At 42.7% G+C, this 15,703-nt stretch overlaps 1 protein-coding gene across 1 annotated transcript in view; it reads right to left on the minus strand.

Moving 5' to 3' along the window:
- The window catches only part of LOC128297467 (uncharacterized), a 44,172-nt gene that overhangs the window by 10,903 nt on the left and 17,566 nt on the right, over positions 1-15,703 (minus strand). The window contains exons 5-8 of the mRNA XM_053033110.1: positions 10,816-12,055; positions 4,969-5,059; positions 4,615-4,824; positions 4,177-4,300 (exon numbers count right to left, since the gene is read on the minus strand). Coding sequence (XP_052889070.1) covers positions 4,177-4,300; positions 4,615-4,824; positions 4,969-5,059; positions 10,816-12,055 — 1,665 coding nt within the window. The remainder of the gene's footprint in view (positions 1-4,176; positions 4,301-4,614; positions 4,825-4,968; positions 5,060-10,815; positions 12,056-15,703) is intronic.

A 15,703-nucleotide genomic window follows, 5' to 3' on the forward strand; every position in this document is an offset into this window, starting at 1 on the left:
AATGTGAATATGCGTTCAATGTGCCGGGTGGGAGATTTGGTCAAGCAATTGTACGACTTCGAGGAACTGGTGCCGTGTGTGATGCGCTGGACTGTTGGTAGCTGATGTTGTAATATTACGAATGGACGACAGGGAAGCTCCGACTTGATGGGACGTCGTGTAGTCTGTAGAACATTGCTCGTTCAGAGGCGAATGCGACACACAAATGGCTACTGGACGAACAATTTTGGCACCCATCGGGTAAGGCATTTCATGGAAGAATGGCACCGTAATTGTGACTGGAGTCGAGTATATGATGCAAATTACGTGTCACCAGGATTCATCGGATTCGATGGTGAGTTAATGCATTGGATAAATTTATCGTCTGTCACCAGCAACCGGTCAACAGTCCGCACGGGATGGAAATGGGAGTGTATGAAGGTTTTTTCGGCCGTATCGTTCTGCCGGTTCATCCTCGCCTCGCATGGAAGCTACGAATTCATCCTCCGTATGTTTCGTGATGGAGTCGAAAATACGCATGACCTATGCAGAGCGTGAAAAAGACATCTAAATGACAATCATGTGGATGCATGATTTCGGTCGTATTTGTTCATAGGCCGATGCATTCGATCGAAACATTGGAAGCATAGAAAGTAGAGATAGGTCCACTGTTCCATTTCGGGCGTGTGGTTAGAAGGTTACCCAAAAAGAATCGATGTGATCTACATACATACGGCTGGAGTATTGCCAACGAAAATAAGTTAAAGTTCAGATGATGAGAGTGTTCGATATACACCGCCGGATCAAGCTAAAATGTACATGTTTAGCTAGCTATTCTACACGGTCATTTACGTTTCAGGTATGCTCTGCACATGGGTTATTCGAGATTTTTACCAACTGGACACGTTGTTGGTTGGAAAACGTAATCTCCTGATAATAATTAAACCGAACGCAAGGAACTTTTCTCGCCTCATCGTTTTTACCTCAGCGAACATTGGTAACGCAGGCTTGCCCTAGAACATCGAACATGCGGCAGAATGTAGAAAAAGGACTGGGGCAATGTTCGCTCTGGCAGGGCCTAGCTGGGTAGTAAAATAAGATAAGGGTTTGTATGGGAGTTTGTGTCTATGTTTGACGCAAACGAGGGTTGTTATATTTAGAGCATTTCAATGTCATGTGATTAGGGACCACAAATGTATTGGCGGTATGGTGAACAGTGAACGCATGATTTGCTTTAATGACCATAAACCATAATGTTTATGTGGTGACCACGTTATAATTATATTTTCTATTTTATTTATAATGCGTAATGCGACATGGACCAGACATTATAGTTTGCAAATAACTTTGATTTGAAATCAACACATCACACCGCTGGGCTAGAATCATTGTGGATCATTCTTTCCTTGGTGATCGATATCCTGTCCGCATGCATCGTCAATTGAATAGTTCATCGTGATGTTAAGCACATCGAATGAACAGTCTTAACTTGTCACAGCACTATGCAACAACAGGCTAGTGTATGAAGCAAGAAGCAACATAACACGTTTAATTAATAAGATTTAGGTGTACCATTTACCGTTGCGTCCTTCTCCAATAGATGCACCATGGAGATAGAGAGCGCACCATGTTGAAGTGGAATCAGTTATGTGGTGAGAACAGACCGAACAGGAGGTGTGAATAGATCGAAGCATTAACATTGGTAGACAGCATAACAACAGCTACCACTCATCAAACCAAAATGCAAACCTACTCATCCTGGTGCTTGCGTACGAATCATATCGCCTTTAGACTATTGCAACGGGGTGACATTGGAGAGACTTGGCGTAAAGCCGTTCTACATTCCGTGTCTTTGCACCCCGTCAGCACTAATTGGCGGGGTAGTAATATAAGCCAGGACGAGATATTCGAGTCGTTAATACACTTCCCAAGATGCTTCGGTAGCGACGAAAATATACCACACCGCAGCGTAGAACCTTTCGCGGAACACCAACGTTACGCGTTGCCTTTGCATAATACCGTTGCAGTGAAGTATTCCGAACACATATTAGCAGATAATTTGATAGCCAAATCAATGAAATTGATGGTGGTGTGTGGTGAACGGCAAGCTACCGTACCGTGCTACCGTCTACCAGCTCGATTGATGTTGGATGAACAAAAACCAACATTAATTAGCTCCTGCTATCGGGTAGTTTCTGTAATGGGATAAACTGCACATCGTACAGGATGCAGTTTCATTTTTCAGGAGCTGATGGCGAGGATACGCTTCAACGCAGAATGCGTTCGTGAAACTGGAGCAGGACATTAAAATTTCGACAATTACAAACCATCAATTGAATGTTATTGGCAATGTATTACGGTTGCAGTGCGGCATTTCCAGAATGCAAAAGATGTTGTTATTCAACAATTCAAATTTGTTACTGTATCAATTGAAATTCAATTAAGCGAGTTTCTAGTTACTGTAGCATATCTGCTGAACAGTCTTAAAACATTCCAAAACCTGTTTATGTTTAAATTCACCCCATGCTCCTCTATCGAGATATTAGAACAAGAACTGGAATAAACAAGTAACGCATGTAATAACATAAACCTCAGGCGCAATTAGAACAAATCATAATCGCTCACAAGTTGCACAAGTACATATTCAATGCACACAAGCTGCAGGTGCAAATCCATTATGCAAAAACATTAAAACATACACCATAAATGTACCGGGCGCGTGGAAGGTTACCATCAATCCGATTCCCACAATAGTAAAAGTAAAAAAGCATATAGCTTATAGGAAACAGAACTACTCCATCTAACAAGTAACAACTGAATGCAAGAAAACGTTAAACCAACCAATCTTAATTCGGACAAACAAAAGCATCAGATATCCGAGAGTTCAGTATGTGGACGAATAGAAATTTCCATCGAAATTGTTCTCACAATGTATACCGGAAATTACGATTTAAACAAAGACTCACTCGAAGGTCACTCGCAGGAACTTGCAGTTACTTCTACACGCGGTAACTGTCGTAGTAGCTCGTTATAACCAACAAGGAAGTCAAGTGTTATTTGTGTTATGGGGGGCTCTGTCCCGTAGTTCGCCCGAAAGAACTATTGCATAGTGATCAATACGCATCTATAATATAATGCGTCAGCAAATATATTACAAGGCTACTGTGACACGTTATATCTATAATATGACATTACTTTAACACGAGAAACACATGCTAACGTGACGTGCAGTCGCTTCACTTACGAATCAATCTACTATTTAATCTATTGAAAACCTTTCATTAATACGTTACGTTACGTTACGTTCGGCATTCTCAAGCATCTTTCGTGTAATAAATTACTAACCGAAAGCTCTGAAGCTCTTTGTATGAAGTTGCCTTCACACTTGCTCTAAATTTAAAGTACCGCCCAAGAGTGAAACTGGAAAATCTGTCTGAAGCCTACAGCAGTGGTTAAAGTTTCACCCGCTTCTGGGACACAATTATGAGCGGCAGAGAATAGCAGAAACAAGGCATAATGAATGTATTTCTATCGAGGGACTTTGATCTCGAAAGCCATCGTGCCCCCCCCTGTTTGCTGGGGTCCGGGGGAAAATCCCACCAGTGAGCCGGTGCCGGTTACCGTTGAGACGCAGAAAACAACTTTGACGGCAGCGCTAGTGCTGCTAGACTGAGGAGCTCGATAAACGGGCAGGTTAATGATGACAAATAGATCGAATAAGATGATCTGAGTTTATGTGCGTCCATTAGGCAGGATGGTGGCAGGCTAGAAAGCGCTGTCGGCACTGTTTCACGAAAGGCACTTGGGTAGCATTTGGTCGCTGAGTGTTTTGAATTGGGCTGAGAGCCTTAAATCTACTAGGACATGGGTTTTGTGTACGCAGTGGGTCGTTATTGTTTTTTGTTTTCCCCCAAGCAAAAAGAAAAAACGGTTCCGGATGCGCAACTACGCTCGTTTCCTTTCACACTTTGACGAATCACAGGTACGCCATAAAACTAGGTGGATGTTTACAAGGCACTAAACGCGACACATCCGGCCGCAGTGTTCCGCCGTCGTCGTCCCCATAGTGCGCTGCATGCGACGTGTTGTCGCACCGCGCGGTTACAGTCACACGACATGCGAACAGCATCTGTTAGCAAAAGCGAAACAAACGATGCAACCTGAAAAAGAAAAACATGGCAACGCGGGGTAAATTACCGATTAGAGGATTTATGTTTTCGTGTCGTAAACTGTGCGCCATCACGAGCAGGTCCATTGCCTTCGTTTTCAGTTCGTGGGATGCCGAGCTCGATGGGATTTCCTTCAACTGCACTAAATCACCCTGTGCCGAGAGTGCCAAAAAGACAGATAAAGAAAATGAGAAAACTGTTAAAGGAAGGGCGAAAACATTGCTTCAAGATGGAAGCGTAATCTTCGGATGATTTTGAGTGTGTGTGCGTGTTTTTTTTCTGTTTTTGTTAGGATGTATTTATGTGCAATGAAAAGAGTTCGAACATTCGACTGCGAACGAACACGAATCGTAAAGAAAAAGCTGACAGATTATTTTACTACCACAACAAAAAAAAAAATGGATGCTGGCACAGTCGGCCCAGATAGGCCCAACGGTTAGAAAGCTTGAGAGAAAGGGATGCTTACATTATAACGTGCCTTATGATCGATTGCAGCGGTATGATGACGTATTAACGTTTCGCTGCCCGAGCTTGGTTTCGTCGGAGCCGTTAGTCCCAGGTTCTTGAGCGACCCAATCGATCCCTTCAGCAGATCGGGCTTCTCAACCTCGGGACCACCGAATTCCTGCAGCTGTTGGAGCCAGCAGCACAGCATCGCCTCGATACCCTCGTCAACCTGTATGAAAGCGAAGCCAAAAGCGGAAATACATGCAAATTAGACCTTCATTAACGGCTTTGCCACAATGGGCGCCGCCCGGGACGCCATTCCCTGGGCGCTGAAATGGTAAACGAAAGTAAAAATGGGCACGTTAACACTTACCCTTCGCATGTCAACTGGAAACACAAAATCCGACGGTGAGAGAACGATTTTGTTCGGACCCTTGGAGAGGCGCGTTTTGATGATGTAGTTTCTGTGATAGAAGTTGGGGAAGAGAGAGAGCAACCGGACCATTGTACTGTTAGTGGCTTTGAGACTTTTGCAAAGCGTTGGAAGCGTGCCCAAAAACCGCGGGACGCTTGAAAACCGACCCTGCGCAGGCACCTGCAGCAAGCAGGAGCAGCAAGTGGAGAAAGGCAAACCGAAGAACATTTTAATTAGCTGTGTAATGAAATAGATCGTTCTGCTCGGATAAAGGCGTATCTTTCATCCTTATCTTAAGCAGTTCGTAAGAAATGTCTCGTTTGCATGTTTCGGCGCACGGGACGTTTGATCTGAGTTGACAGCGGAAGCAATTGGCTGTGGTTGGGTAGCTGAGAAATGGAAGCATGACTTCAAACAGATGGAACAACTATTTGGTTTTTACCAAGCGAGATAAACAGTGTCAAATTATTTCCGCTACTTCCGCAGGTCGCTTTGCGGTGTGCGTACGCGAGGAATAATTTAGTTACGATGAGTTTTATTCTCCAGCTCTGACCTTCATGACTGTAGCTATGTTGCAACGACTAAACCGAAGCAAATAGTGTGTGGGAAGTAAACATTCTGATAATGGTTTGTTTTCCAGCTAAGTATTATGCAAATCATCGCTTGATAACAAACCGAACAGAAAGCAGTAAAGTGCCCATAATAAACTCGAAGTTCTTTAAAGTTATAAGTACAGGCAGTTCCCGAGATACGCTATTATAGCGGACCTCTATAACCCACGAAAAATCAGCGTATCTCGAATTTCCGCGTAAGTCGAATCCTGGTCGAATCAATTTCGTTTATACTTCAAAGTCACACAGTCGACTTCCTTCTCTGAACTTTATTTATTCAGCGAATCATTCGATTTTTAGAAAGATTACGTTAAAGTAAATTAGAAAGAAATGTTTTATGTGACAAAAAATGGATTTGGGACCAATTTTTCACCTTTTTGCTTAGATTTTGTGCAATAAACTTACTGATATGTCAAATTTCCAAAACATGAGAGGTACCGCGTACTTCGGGGACTGTCGTGTATATTAAATTGTGTTTTGTTTCAGAAAAGTGCTTAAATAAATAGTAAACATATCTTATATTGAAGATATTGCAAGTAGAAATTGATCGTAATTATAACAACTTCTTGTGGTTTTGACATCTTTTTGAAATTGATTTTGTTATGAGGACTTAAGAATTTTTGCTTAATTTAATCAGGCGTTTAAAATCCGTTTTGGTATTTTTTACATACGCAGAAGCAACGTGCTTTCGTTTAACAATCCAATATAATTTTAGCGGCAGACTTTGGCTGCATTAAAGCTCCGTTTCTTTCTCGTAGCAAAGCCAACGCACCGTATAGAAATTTATGACTATACGTTCGGAGATGCGTTAAAAGATAAACTCGTATTTGACGCTATGGATGAATTCCGATTGTTTGCGGCAAAGGCATGGGCCTTTTCCTTCACGATGGATAGCATTGTTTGCTTCACTACATTTGCATAGCGTCGTAGAGCGATGCTAGAAAACCGTTTCCTTTTGTTTTCCCGTACGGGGCAAACGGGGATGGGGCCACCGTTTCCGGTGCTACGTTCATAAATCATCGTAATTTCTCCCCAGCGGCATGGGGCGGCATTTCGACTACGAGTACGTAATTGTAAGTGGATCTTGTAGCTGACCCGGCACGAGGTTTTCCTAGGATAATGCTGCAACCTTCGAACCCCGTAAGGGCTCATGCAAAGAATAAAGCTGTAAGAGCAACAATGCTGATCGAGATGAACACTACTCGTGCAGCGTGAATAGCTTAATACTGCACCTTTAGTTTGTTTCAATGTTCTGGTGTTCATCGCGCAATTCTTTTCCATCGTTAGATTGTACTTTTTTCTGGCATTGGCACGTTTGGGTAACATGAAGTGTGTTGAATTTTCCTTCACGATCAAAGAAGATGTAATACGGGAGAAGAGTGACTGCAACAGGATAAAATAGGTCACGACCCAGGCAGGAAGAAAACCAAAGACCGATGCCGATGGTCAATGTTTCATTTTCCTTCTCGATGAAAACTTAATTGAGTGAGTTATGCCTCGCCCTTCGGGTGTCTGGAAACCTTTTTTTTTTCTTCTTCACACCCTCTTCATACTTAACACTGCCTGGAGTGTCCCGCTGGAGTTGAAGTTTCATAACCAAAGTGAACCGATTAAACGAAAGCGACATTCGCCGGTTAGAGTACAGAAGCTCCCGCCCTAATTGAAGTTTCATGTACGTTTTTTTTTTTGTTTCCAGTGGATATTTTCCACTGTACGGTAAGGGTTTACCCAAAGCATCGAATCGTTCGGTCCACCCACCAAGCGCCGCACCGACAGTGCGTCAACCTAATCGAAGTCAATTAATTTTCCGGGCAGTGGAGTTTTATGCCGGGAGGACCCTCATCATTTCATACAGGCAGGTCAGAAAAGAAGCATGACACGTTTGTTTGTGGACCGGCTGCCGGCTCATACCGGAGGGGGGTTGGGAGTATGCGAGCTGAATGCGAGAAAGTTCCGAATTAAAAGTTGGAAATACTTTCATCGCCAACGGGGGGGAAGAGATAAACACTCCATCGTAGCGCTCTTGAGACGGTTACTTATGAATGGTTGGATACTGTTGTCCAGTCTTCGTTCGTCTCGCAACCCGACTGGCTGACTGGCTGCCCAAACGGGATGTTCGATGATGAGGATACTTTGTAGGAGTTTGCTCCGCACCAGCCGTCAACCCAGTCTCTCGTGTTGCTGCTGCCACCGGATGGGGCGGTAATAAATTTGAGGTTATTTTTTTTTTTGGGTGAATTCTTCAAGCGGTGGGTCTTCAGTATCGGATAAGTTTGTCGGTTAACTTTGTGATACTCCTGTGAGCTAGTCTAGTTTCCTGGAGTGGTTCAGCGCTTTGATTACTGAAAGGATGCGAGTGCTGCGTTGGCTGTACATTTCGGCGCACCTGAATCCGGCTTCCTGTTGGGATTTGTCTGCATTGGACCATTAAATGGCGGTAAAGTAATTTGCTGCCGATGCTACACCGACGGACTTTGCTGTTGTTGCCTGCAGGCAGGAAATTGCTTTTCAGAGATCCCTTTGATAATTTGCTAAATAGTTGTTTAAGCTCTTTTGTCACTTTCGGAACAACATCATGGAGGAGCTCTTTCATTAATGCTGTCACAGATAGTAAAGCTGAGAAGATGAGAAGTGCAATAAACTATTCACGGCGGTGAATGACAACATTAACCATCAAAGGGGATTTTGCACTACAAAACTCGCACGTTTCTATCGTCCGTGATGAAAAATAACAACCAATGTACCAAAGTTTTAATGTTGACGGGAGCTTAATTATTCCGACACCTCGTTATCGATTTGCTCGGGCGCATTGTTCAAGCAGGGCCAAACAAAAAACGATCCGGTTTTATTATTCATTCGTTACCGTTAAAAACTCCATTCTGAAAGCTTAAAACTGAACTGAACGCAATTGCATCGCCCACGAGGAGGATTGCAGAACGGGGTAAAAAGTATCATAAATTTACGATACCCCAAAATGCGGTGACTCGTAACAAATAAAGCAAACTTTAGCGAATGCGATTTGGCAAGCGTAATCTCTTTTCCTTGTGTGAGCCGCCCCGCAATGCACGCAACGGTGGAACATCTGTTCAGGGTTGGCGGGTGGCAACAGGTCGGGCCTGGTTGCATTATTTATCATCGTTATTCTATGGGGCATGATTGGTGCTCGGTCCTGAAGCCAGCCAGTATTAGCTGAGCCGACGCCGAGCGGTGCTGACCAATCTTGAACCTTTGCCGGTTGCCGGTGATTGAATAAATAAATTCCCCAGCGGGCGCATCGGGTAGGAAGCGATTAAAACAACCACGTGCGATTACTTGGAAATCTCGTACCACGGTTGCGGCACATGGTGGTTTGGATAGGAAATTGGGCGATTAGTAAATGTTAGGAGCTTTAGAGCATTTCGCTCCACCTGCCAGCTTATTATCATAATTGGTTGATGAGAACCGTGTTCCTAATTAAAGCCGGATGGATTTTGTGGTATTAAAGAGTTTAACACACAGTGCACGGTGCGTGCTAGGGCATACCGTTGTGGCTGCCTCGGTGTATTTCGGAGCAAGGAATAAAAAAAAAACAAACAAAACCACCACGATTTGATTAAAAACGAAAACCCAACCAAACCTCAATGTTTTCGTAGGGTTGAAATTGATTGAACAAGCTTGCATGAAAAACAATGTTCAACTTGTCGTTGTTTTTCTCGTGTTTTCTGCTTTATCACCTATGTTTAGCTGGCGGTACAGGCAACAAAAATGTCAGAGTCAAAGTGTAGTGAGACAAAACAAAAAAAAAAACAGGGAGAAACAAACAAACTTCAGGTCACGGTGGTTAAACATTGATGTTTTTCACCGGCAGCATGTCAATCAACGGAAACCGTGAAGCGATACCAGAAATAGATCGTTTCTGCAAACGAAAGGGCCCGGCGTTCTACGATATGCCCCTCTAGGTGGGTACCTTTTGAAGGTTCCCTCCCCGTTAACAAAAAAAAAAAAAAAAAAAAAAGGGCCCGGCGTTCGCCGAGTTTCGAAATTAGAGGGAAATCAATTCCGATGGGCTGCCACCACACCAGGGTCCCAACCTTTGCGAAAGGCCACACACCGGGGCCAAAGGAGCGATCCTGCTCAAGCAGTATTTCAATTTCGGTCCCCACTTACGTACGGAAAGGTCGGTAGAATTTTGAGCGTGCGGATCCGAGCGAAAATGGTCGAGTGGATGAAAACATTAAACAAATCGAAAAGGCAGATGGACGCACCCGAAACGGAACGGAACCAAACGGTATGGCAGCGGTTTGGTACACCATGCTAATACAGTGCCCTGCTGCACCCGAACACTGGAAGCGGCGATGGTTTGCGTGGGATGGGACAGGACCGTAATTTGATGGGTCTCCTCTGACACTGGAAAAGGTTTGCCGGAATAGCTGGTGCCGGTCAAGCGAAGCGAGATGGAAGTGAATGAACGCACAGGGTAGAAACACTGCAATACGCATGATGGACAAAAAGGGATCTCGGCGTCTATTAGGAAAGGTACTGCCAAAAACTTCCGCACTCCGGGCGACGGTGGAAGGTGTTAAGTGAATCAACGGTACCCGAAATGCCGGGCTGGGGCATTCGGGCAAGATACGTGAGAAACTTTTTCTCCTTGACTGATAGATATATTAGCTTCGTTAGCTGTGCCAAAAATATACCGAATGAAAAAGATCAAGTATCTTTAGAAGGAATTCGAGGCGAAATCTTGGAAGAACCAAGCATGTGTACAGCAAATAGCAAACGAGAGGCGAAATAAATTGGGCCAAGTTCTGGGAAATGTTTTGCTTTTCTTGGTATTAAAGCTATCCGCTCAGATTTGGCTGGCTATGCATTTGGCTACAAGGAAATGAAGGTAAAACCAAGATATTCCGATAGATTTTTGGAGGATCAAAGAACAGAGCCATAGCTGAAATGTTCAACTGGAATGGTTTTATCAAAATTTGTTTACTCTTTATCAAAAAAAACCGCCAACCCCAACACTTTTTAGTCGATACCGTGCATTATCGAACGCTATTACAGCTAATGAAAATTGATATGATGCTTCACGATGCACCCCACAGAGCTATGGCCATGGTCAGCATTGCAGGAACATTGAAAGCTCTCCTCCGGTGTTGCGTTTTCTAAATTTTTCGCCCCAAAAACTGTGCAAAAATGTGGTGCCAAAATGTAAACTTACCGCACAGCGATACTGAACACGATGCTGCCCACGATCATGGCGACAGCGGTGATAGCCACCAGCCCGACGATGGCCCAGCAGAGCACTCCACAGATCCAGCTCGTTTCGAGCGTTGCCTCGACGACCCAATCGGCATACCCGGGCGGTACCGGATGCACACTGAACTGATGCTGATGCAGCTGGCTTTGCTGTAGAACGAGGAACGGACGCCAAACCACGGCCGTGCGGTGGTGTGAAACGTTTTTAAAGTCAAACGCCACAAAATCGAACTGAAACTTGCGGTGCTTCCGGCTGTCGTCCGATACGGCGAGCAGAAAGTCAAAGAAGTAAAAGTGCTCTCCAAACATCAGCAGGTGATCCGTCGCTGGCGGAGCGTCCAGGCTGTCCGCATCTTGGGTTACGTTCCCGGCGGCCAGTCCCTCGGTCAGCAGCTTATCGTAGCTAGCGAGAAAGAGGTCACAGAATCGCTCAATTTCATCGACGGTTGCTTCGACCGATTGATTCATGGACCGGCCGGCAGATGGCAGGTGTCGCGCCTCTCCGGTGACGTTATCCGACGATGATGGATTGAGATAGGTCGCGCCGGCACCGTGACTCACGCTCGTTTCACAATAGCTGCCAAATAGTGTTTGGCAGCGCGCTGAATCGAACGTTTGCGAGAGAATTTCGTACCAGTTCGCGACGTGGCTGAGAAAGTAATGGAAGTCGCAGCTTTGCGATGTGTTCGTCCCGTTCGCGGCCAGGCTTAGGAGCTCCAGCAGCAACTCCGGTGGGTGGGGTTGTAGCTGCTGCACGTGGTCCGGCACCGTCGAATCGTCGTCATACGATGGGTAAAGGTGGGAAACGCTACTGTCCTTTGTTGAGTTAGAACCATCGCTACCTTCACCTTCATCGTCGCTATCAAACGATGGCGCATCAATGGGGATTTCTTCCGCCAAACGTATTTTCAGCAAATTCTCGCTGATATGCTTATAGTCGCCCAGATCGACACCGTGCATACGATGCAGGAAGGAACGAAAATTTTCGGTCAATATTGTCAGCACGAGCAGGTTGCGCCGATGGCGAAGCGCTGCACCGAATGATTCGTCCGCTTCGGCCAGGCGGCGGTACAGCACGTTGTTACTGTTGAAAATGGCTCCCACCATGTCGACGAGCAGGATTTTCGTTTTGCTGTACTGCTTAAGTTGATTGATTACGCTGATTGTTTGTGGTGAGTTGATTTGCGAACAGATGATTACCACTGTCGGAAGAGAAAAACGAAATGCGTCGCAATGAGAGCAAGCCATCATAAAAGTTCGTTAAATGATTTGTTTCTTTTTTTTTTTGGTGTGTGTCCAATCAATGTCCCAATTGATTGCACAACACGATGAATCATCGTTACTGTATGGTGATGAGATGGTGAAGTTCTTGATTTGCTCTCGTTCGAAGCGATAAAATATATATTCCAGTTCCACTTTAATACCGATTCGTACACGTTTCCCGCTACAGTCAAGTGATAATTACACGGATGCAGATTGTACGAGCTCGATACAACCCTCACAGAAAAAAGATAATGCTGATACGGACAGCGTGCAAAAACGGGCAGTGAAAATTAGATTCTTAATGAGCGATAAGGATTTTAATGAGATTTCGCTAGAGTTAAGAAATAAAGATTTGATGAGTGTAACTTTCAAAGTTTATCATCCTCCACATTCAGCCGAAGCGTAGCGTCGCAGCGTGAACGGTGTGTGAATGAGAAGGATACAAAAAAAAGCGTCTGAAATACTTTTTGTTCTTTCACCACCCAAACCCTGCCGGCTACCGGGCACAATTTATTTCTGTTTCCAGATGCGAGCCTAATTAAATGATCGCCACGAGTGCAGCGAGGCGGATTCATTGTTTTACATGCCGGACGCAGAAAACAGGCAAAGATTATCAGACGAAAAAAAACAAAAAACAAAACATACACACACACAAATGTTCATCAAAGTTAAGCAGAACAGAATCAAATATAACAATAAGGAAAAGGAAACAAAAGTTGAGCAAGAAAGTGTAGGAAACCCCGTGAATAGGGCAACAGGATAAGTTGATGAGGCGTTTGTAAATAACAAGTCCTTTCGGAACGGGGAGTTTGTTTTTTTTTTGGGGGGGATGGGAAAGACACACAAAGTTACCCGCACAAGGGAACACTTTGGTGCACAAATGCGAGATAATTCGGAATCAGACAATTCTGCAGAACGAGAGCAAAAACTAGCTATTCCAATAACCGGCCTGTGCTGTGGTTGTGTTTGCTTACTTTTCCATATCAGGCATGATGCTTCGTAATCGGACACGGCAAAACAAAACGAACAAACGTGGAAAGTATCATTTTTTTTAGCATGTTTGCAAATCAGTTTTCTGTTTCTGTGTTTCCGTTGGGTTTGTGCCTTGCCAGGATTTCTTAGGATATTACGTAGGTTGCCCAACTGGCTGGAAGAAAATTTTGCATTGCGTTTGTGTGATTGCTGTTTTATGAGCAATATGAGCATTAATTGGATATTTGCAAAACCGATGTTCCGAAGCTAAAGGCATTCGGTTTTGTTGCACAAATGAATTACATTGCTTTTCACGCTGTTATCTAATTTTTCGATTCAGAGAGCAGAGTTCTTAACAGTTGAAGGCAAGAATTTTTGTTGTTGTTGAGCTACCTTTTTCGGCTAAAACAAGGACAAATATGTATGCTTTTTTTTGTTGTTGATTGTGTTTTACGATTCGTTTGTTACCTTTATTATGATCTTCAAATGCAGAGAAGCCCTTCACGAATCGAAGGACTATCTTAAATCGAGATAGGAGAGGGATGAAAGTAGCGTTAGTCACTAATTGTAAGTAACTGAAAGTTGCCTATTTGTTTATCAATTTGCTATTTTCGAAGACTTTATTCAGGTAAAGACCTGAATTAAGGTCAATACTGAATTAAGGTCGTTGTTTTATCTTTTTTACGGGGAGACACATTGTTGATTTTGTAAAAAATAAATAAATGTTATAAAAGAGTTGTTTTGTTTATTAAGGTTTATCAAAGAAGCTTTAAATAATGATTTAGTTTAAACCTCTATATTGTGTAGTTGTCTGTCCAATTCTAGACTTTGACTTTGATCTGCAGAATAAAATCAACCGTAAAAGCACAAATTTTGTTTTTCTATTGAGCAAGGATTCTCTTATTTGGATTGGAACCTTTTCAACAAATATTTGATGTTAATCTTTCATGTAGTTAAATTGCTTTGATTGATAAGTAATACGCTCAGTAGAGTTGTAATGACTTAATAATTATAAAAATCATAGAAATATACCTCTCTTCCTATCAAATGCATCGTAAACGTTTTAATGTCGATTTTAATAAAACATCTCGATTTTAATTGGTGTCTGCATAACGTGTGCATCGCCACGTGAACAAGATAGGGTATTTAGAATTGAAGCTATTCAGGGGAAATTTACAAAATAAAGTTCTATCGATTTCCTTGGCCAAGTAATGTGTACTGGTCTGGCTCCTGGACTTGAATCATTATAACAAAGAAAAATGATGGCACAGCGCATTTTCCTTCATAAGACTATTACAGGAATTATAGATGCCCCGTATATTCTCAGTAATTCTTCAACAAATTTCCTAGCTCCAGGAACATTTTGAGGCCAAAAACATTTTTTTAGGTCAGCAACTCATATAACAATATATAACAGTTTCAAACAATATTAAACACAAGTTTTCTGACAAGTTTCCCTTTATTATTCGTATGTGCTATATTGTTATTCTATGCAAGATAATTGAAAAATGTGAAATTCGACATTAACTAAGAACATGTATGCATAGTTCAGTTTGAAAATAGTTTAAAATATGATACAATATTTTGATAGTGAAAACTGATTGGTAATGAATTATGATACAAAGAAGAACTGATTTGAAAATAAAATTTAGAATAAGAATAAAAAAAATCAAAACGTCAGTTGACAATCTATTAAATATTTGCAACATTTTGAAAAATTTCAATTCAATACCAAATTGTGTTAAGAAATTGAAAAAAAACTACGATTGAAGTTTCACAATAAAAGCACCCATGCTTTGATATGTGTTCGTTTTCTTTCAGATCTTCGTACTTGTGTTCTTCACTCGTTTCTTCTTATACCGTTAGCAATCATTCCAAAGCATCGACATAAGACGGGAAAAGAAAAGCCAAACGGATTCCAATTCATGCCGGTGCCTTTATTGTGCTGCTGCTGGAATCCAATTTTGATTATGGTAATCATCGTGTTGCGATTGTTGATTTACTAAATATACACACACGTACAAAACACACACAAGCCAAATACGAACCACACACTGCCGATCGTTCTGATCAACATGTTTGTATACACAAAACTGTTTGCCCTTCTTGTGGTCAGGAAAACAGAAAATGTAAAAAATGAAAAATATGATAAAAAAAAACAATTCCAAACATATGAAAACACACCCACACACACAGAAATTGTGTATTTATAAGACTCAAACAACAACAAAAAAGGGAATCCCGTTTGCCACGAACAAATTGAATCGACCAGCCGTAAAAAAACGCTCCCATTCAAGAAAAAAGTCCTTGCTCAACGGGGGTTTGACGGCGCTGGTGGTAGTGGTGGCTGGCGACGAACAAAATGTAATAATTGAAATTCGAATTCACATTTCATTCTCCATTATGAACTCACTGGATGGCGAAGGTGCCAGATGAACCCAGGTATTCCCGTGATCGGGAGCGAAAATACGCCGTGTGGTTCCGATAGCGGTTTGTGTTGGTTTTATTTTTCAATTCAAGATTCGCTTTCAGCAAATTTTGGTTTTTTTTTTTCACGTAGTAACAGGGAGTGAGTTGGATTTCGCTGAATTTTTTCCACCATCTTCATCGGCCAA

Source organism: Anopheles moucheti, chromosome 2 (assembly GCF_943734755.1).
Source record: "Anopheles moucheti chromosome 2, idAnoMoucSN_F20_07, whole genome shotgun sequence".
Lineage (NCBI taxonomy): Eukaryota > Metazoa > Arthropoda > Insecta > Diptera > Culicidae > Anopheles > Anopheles moucheti.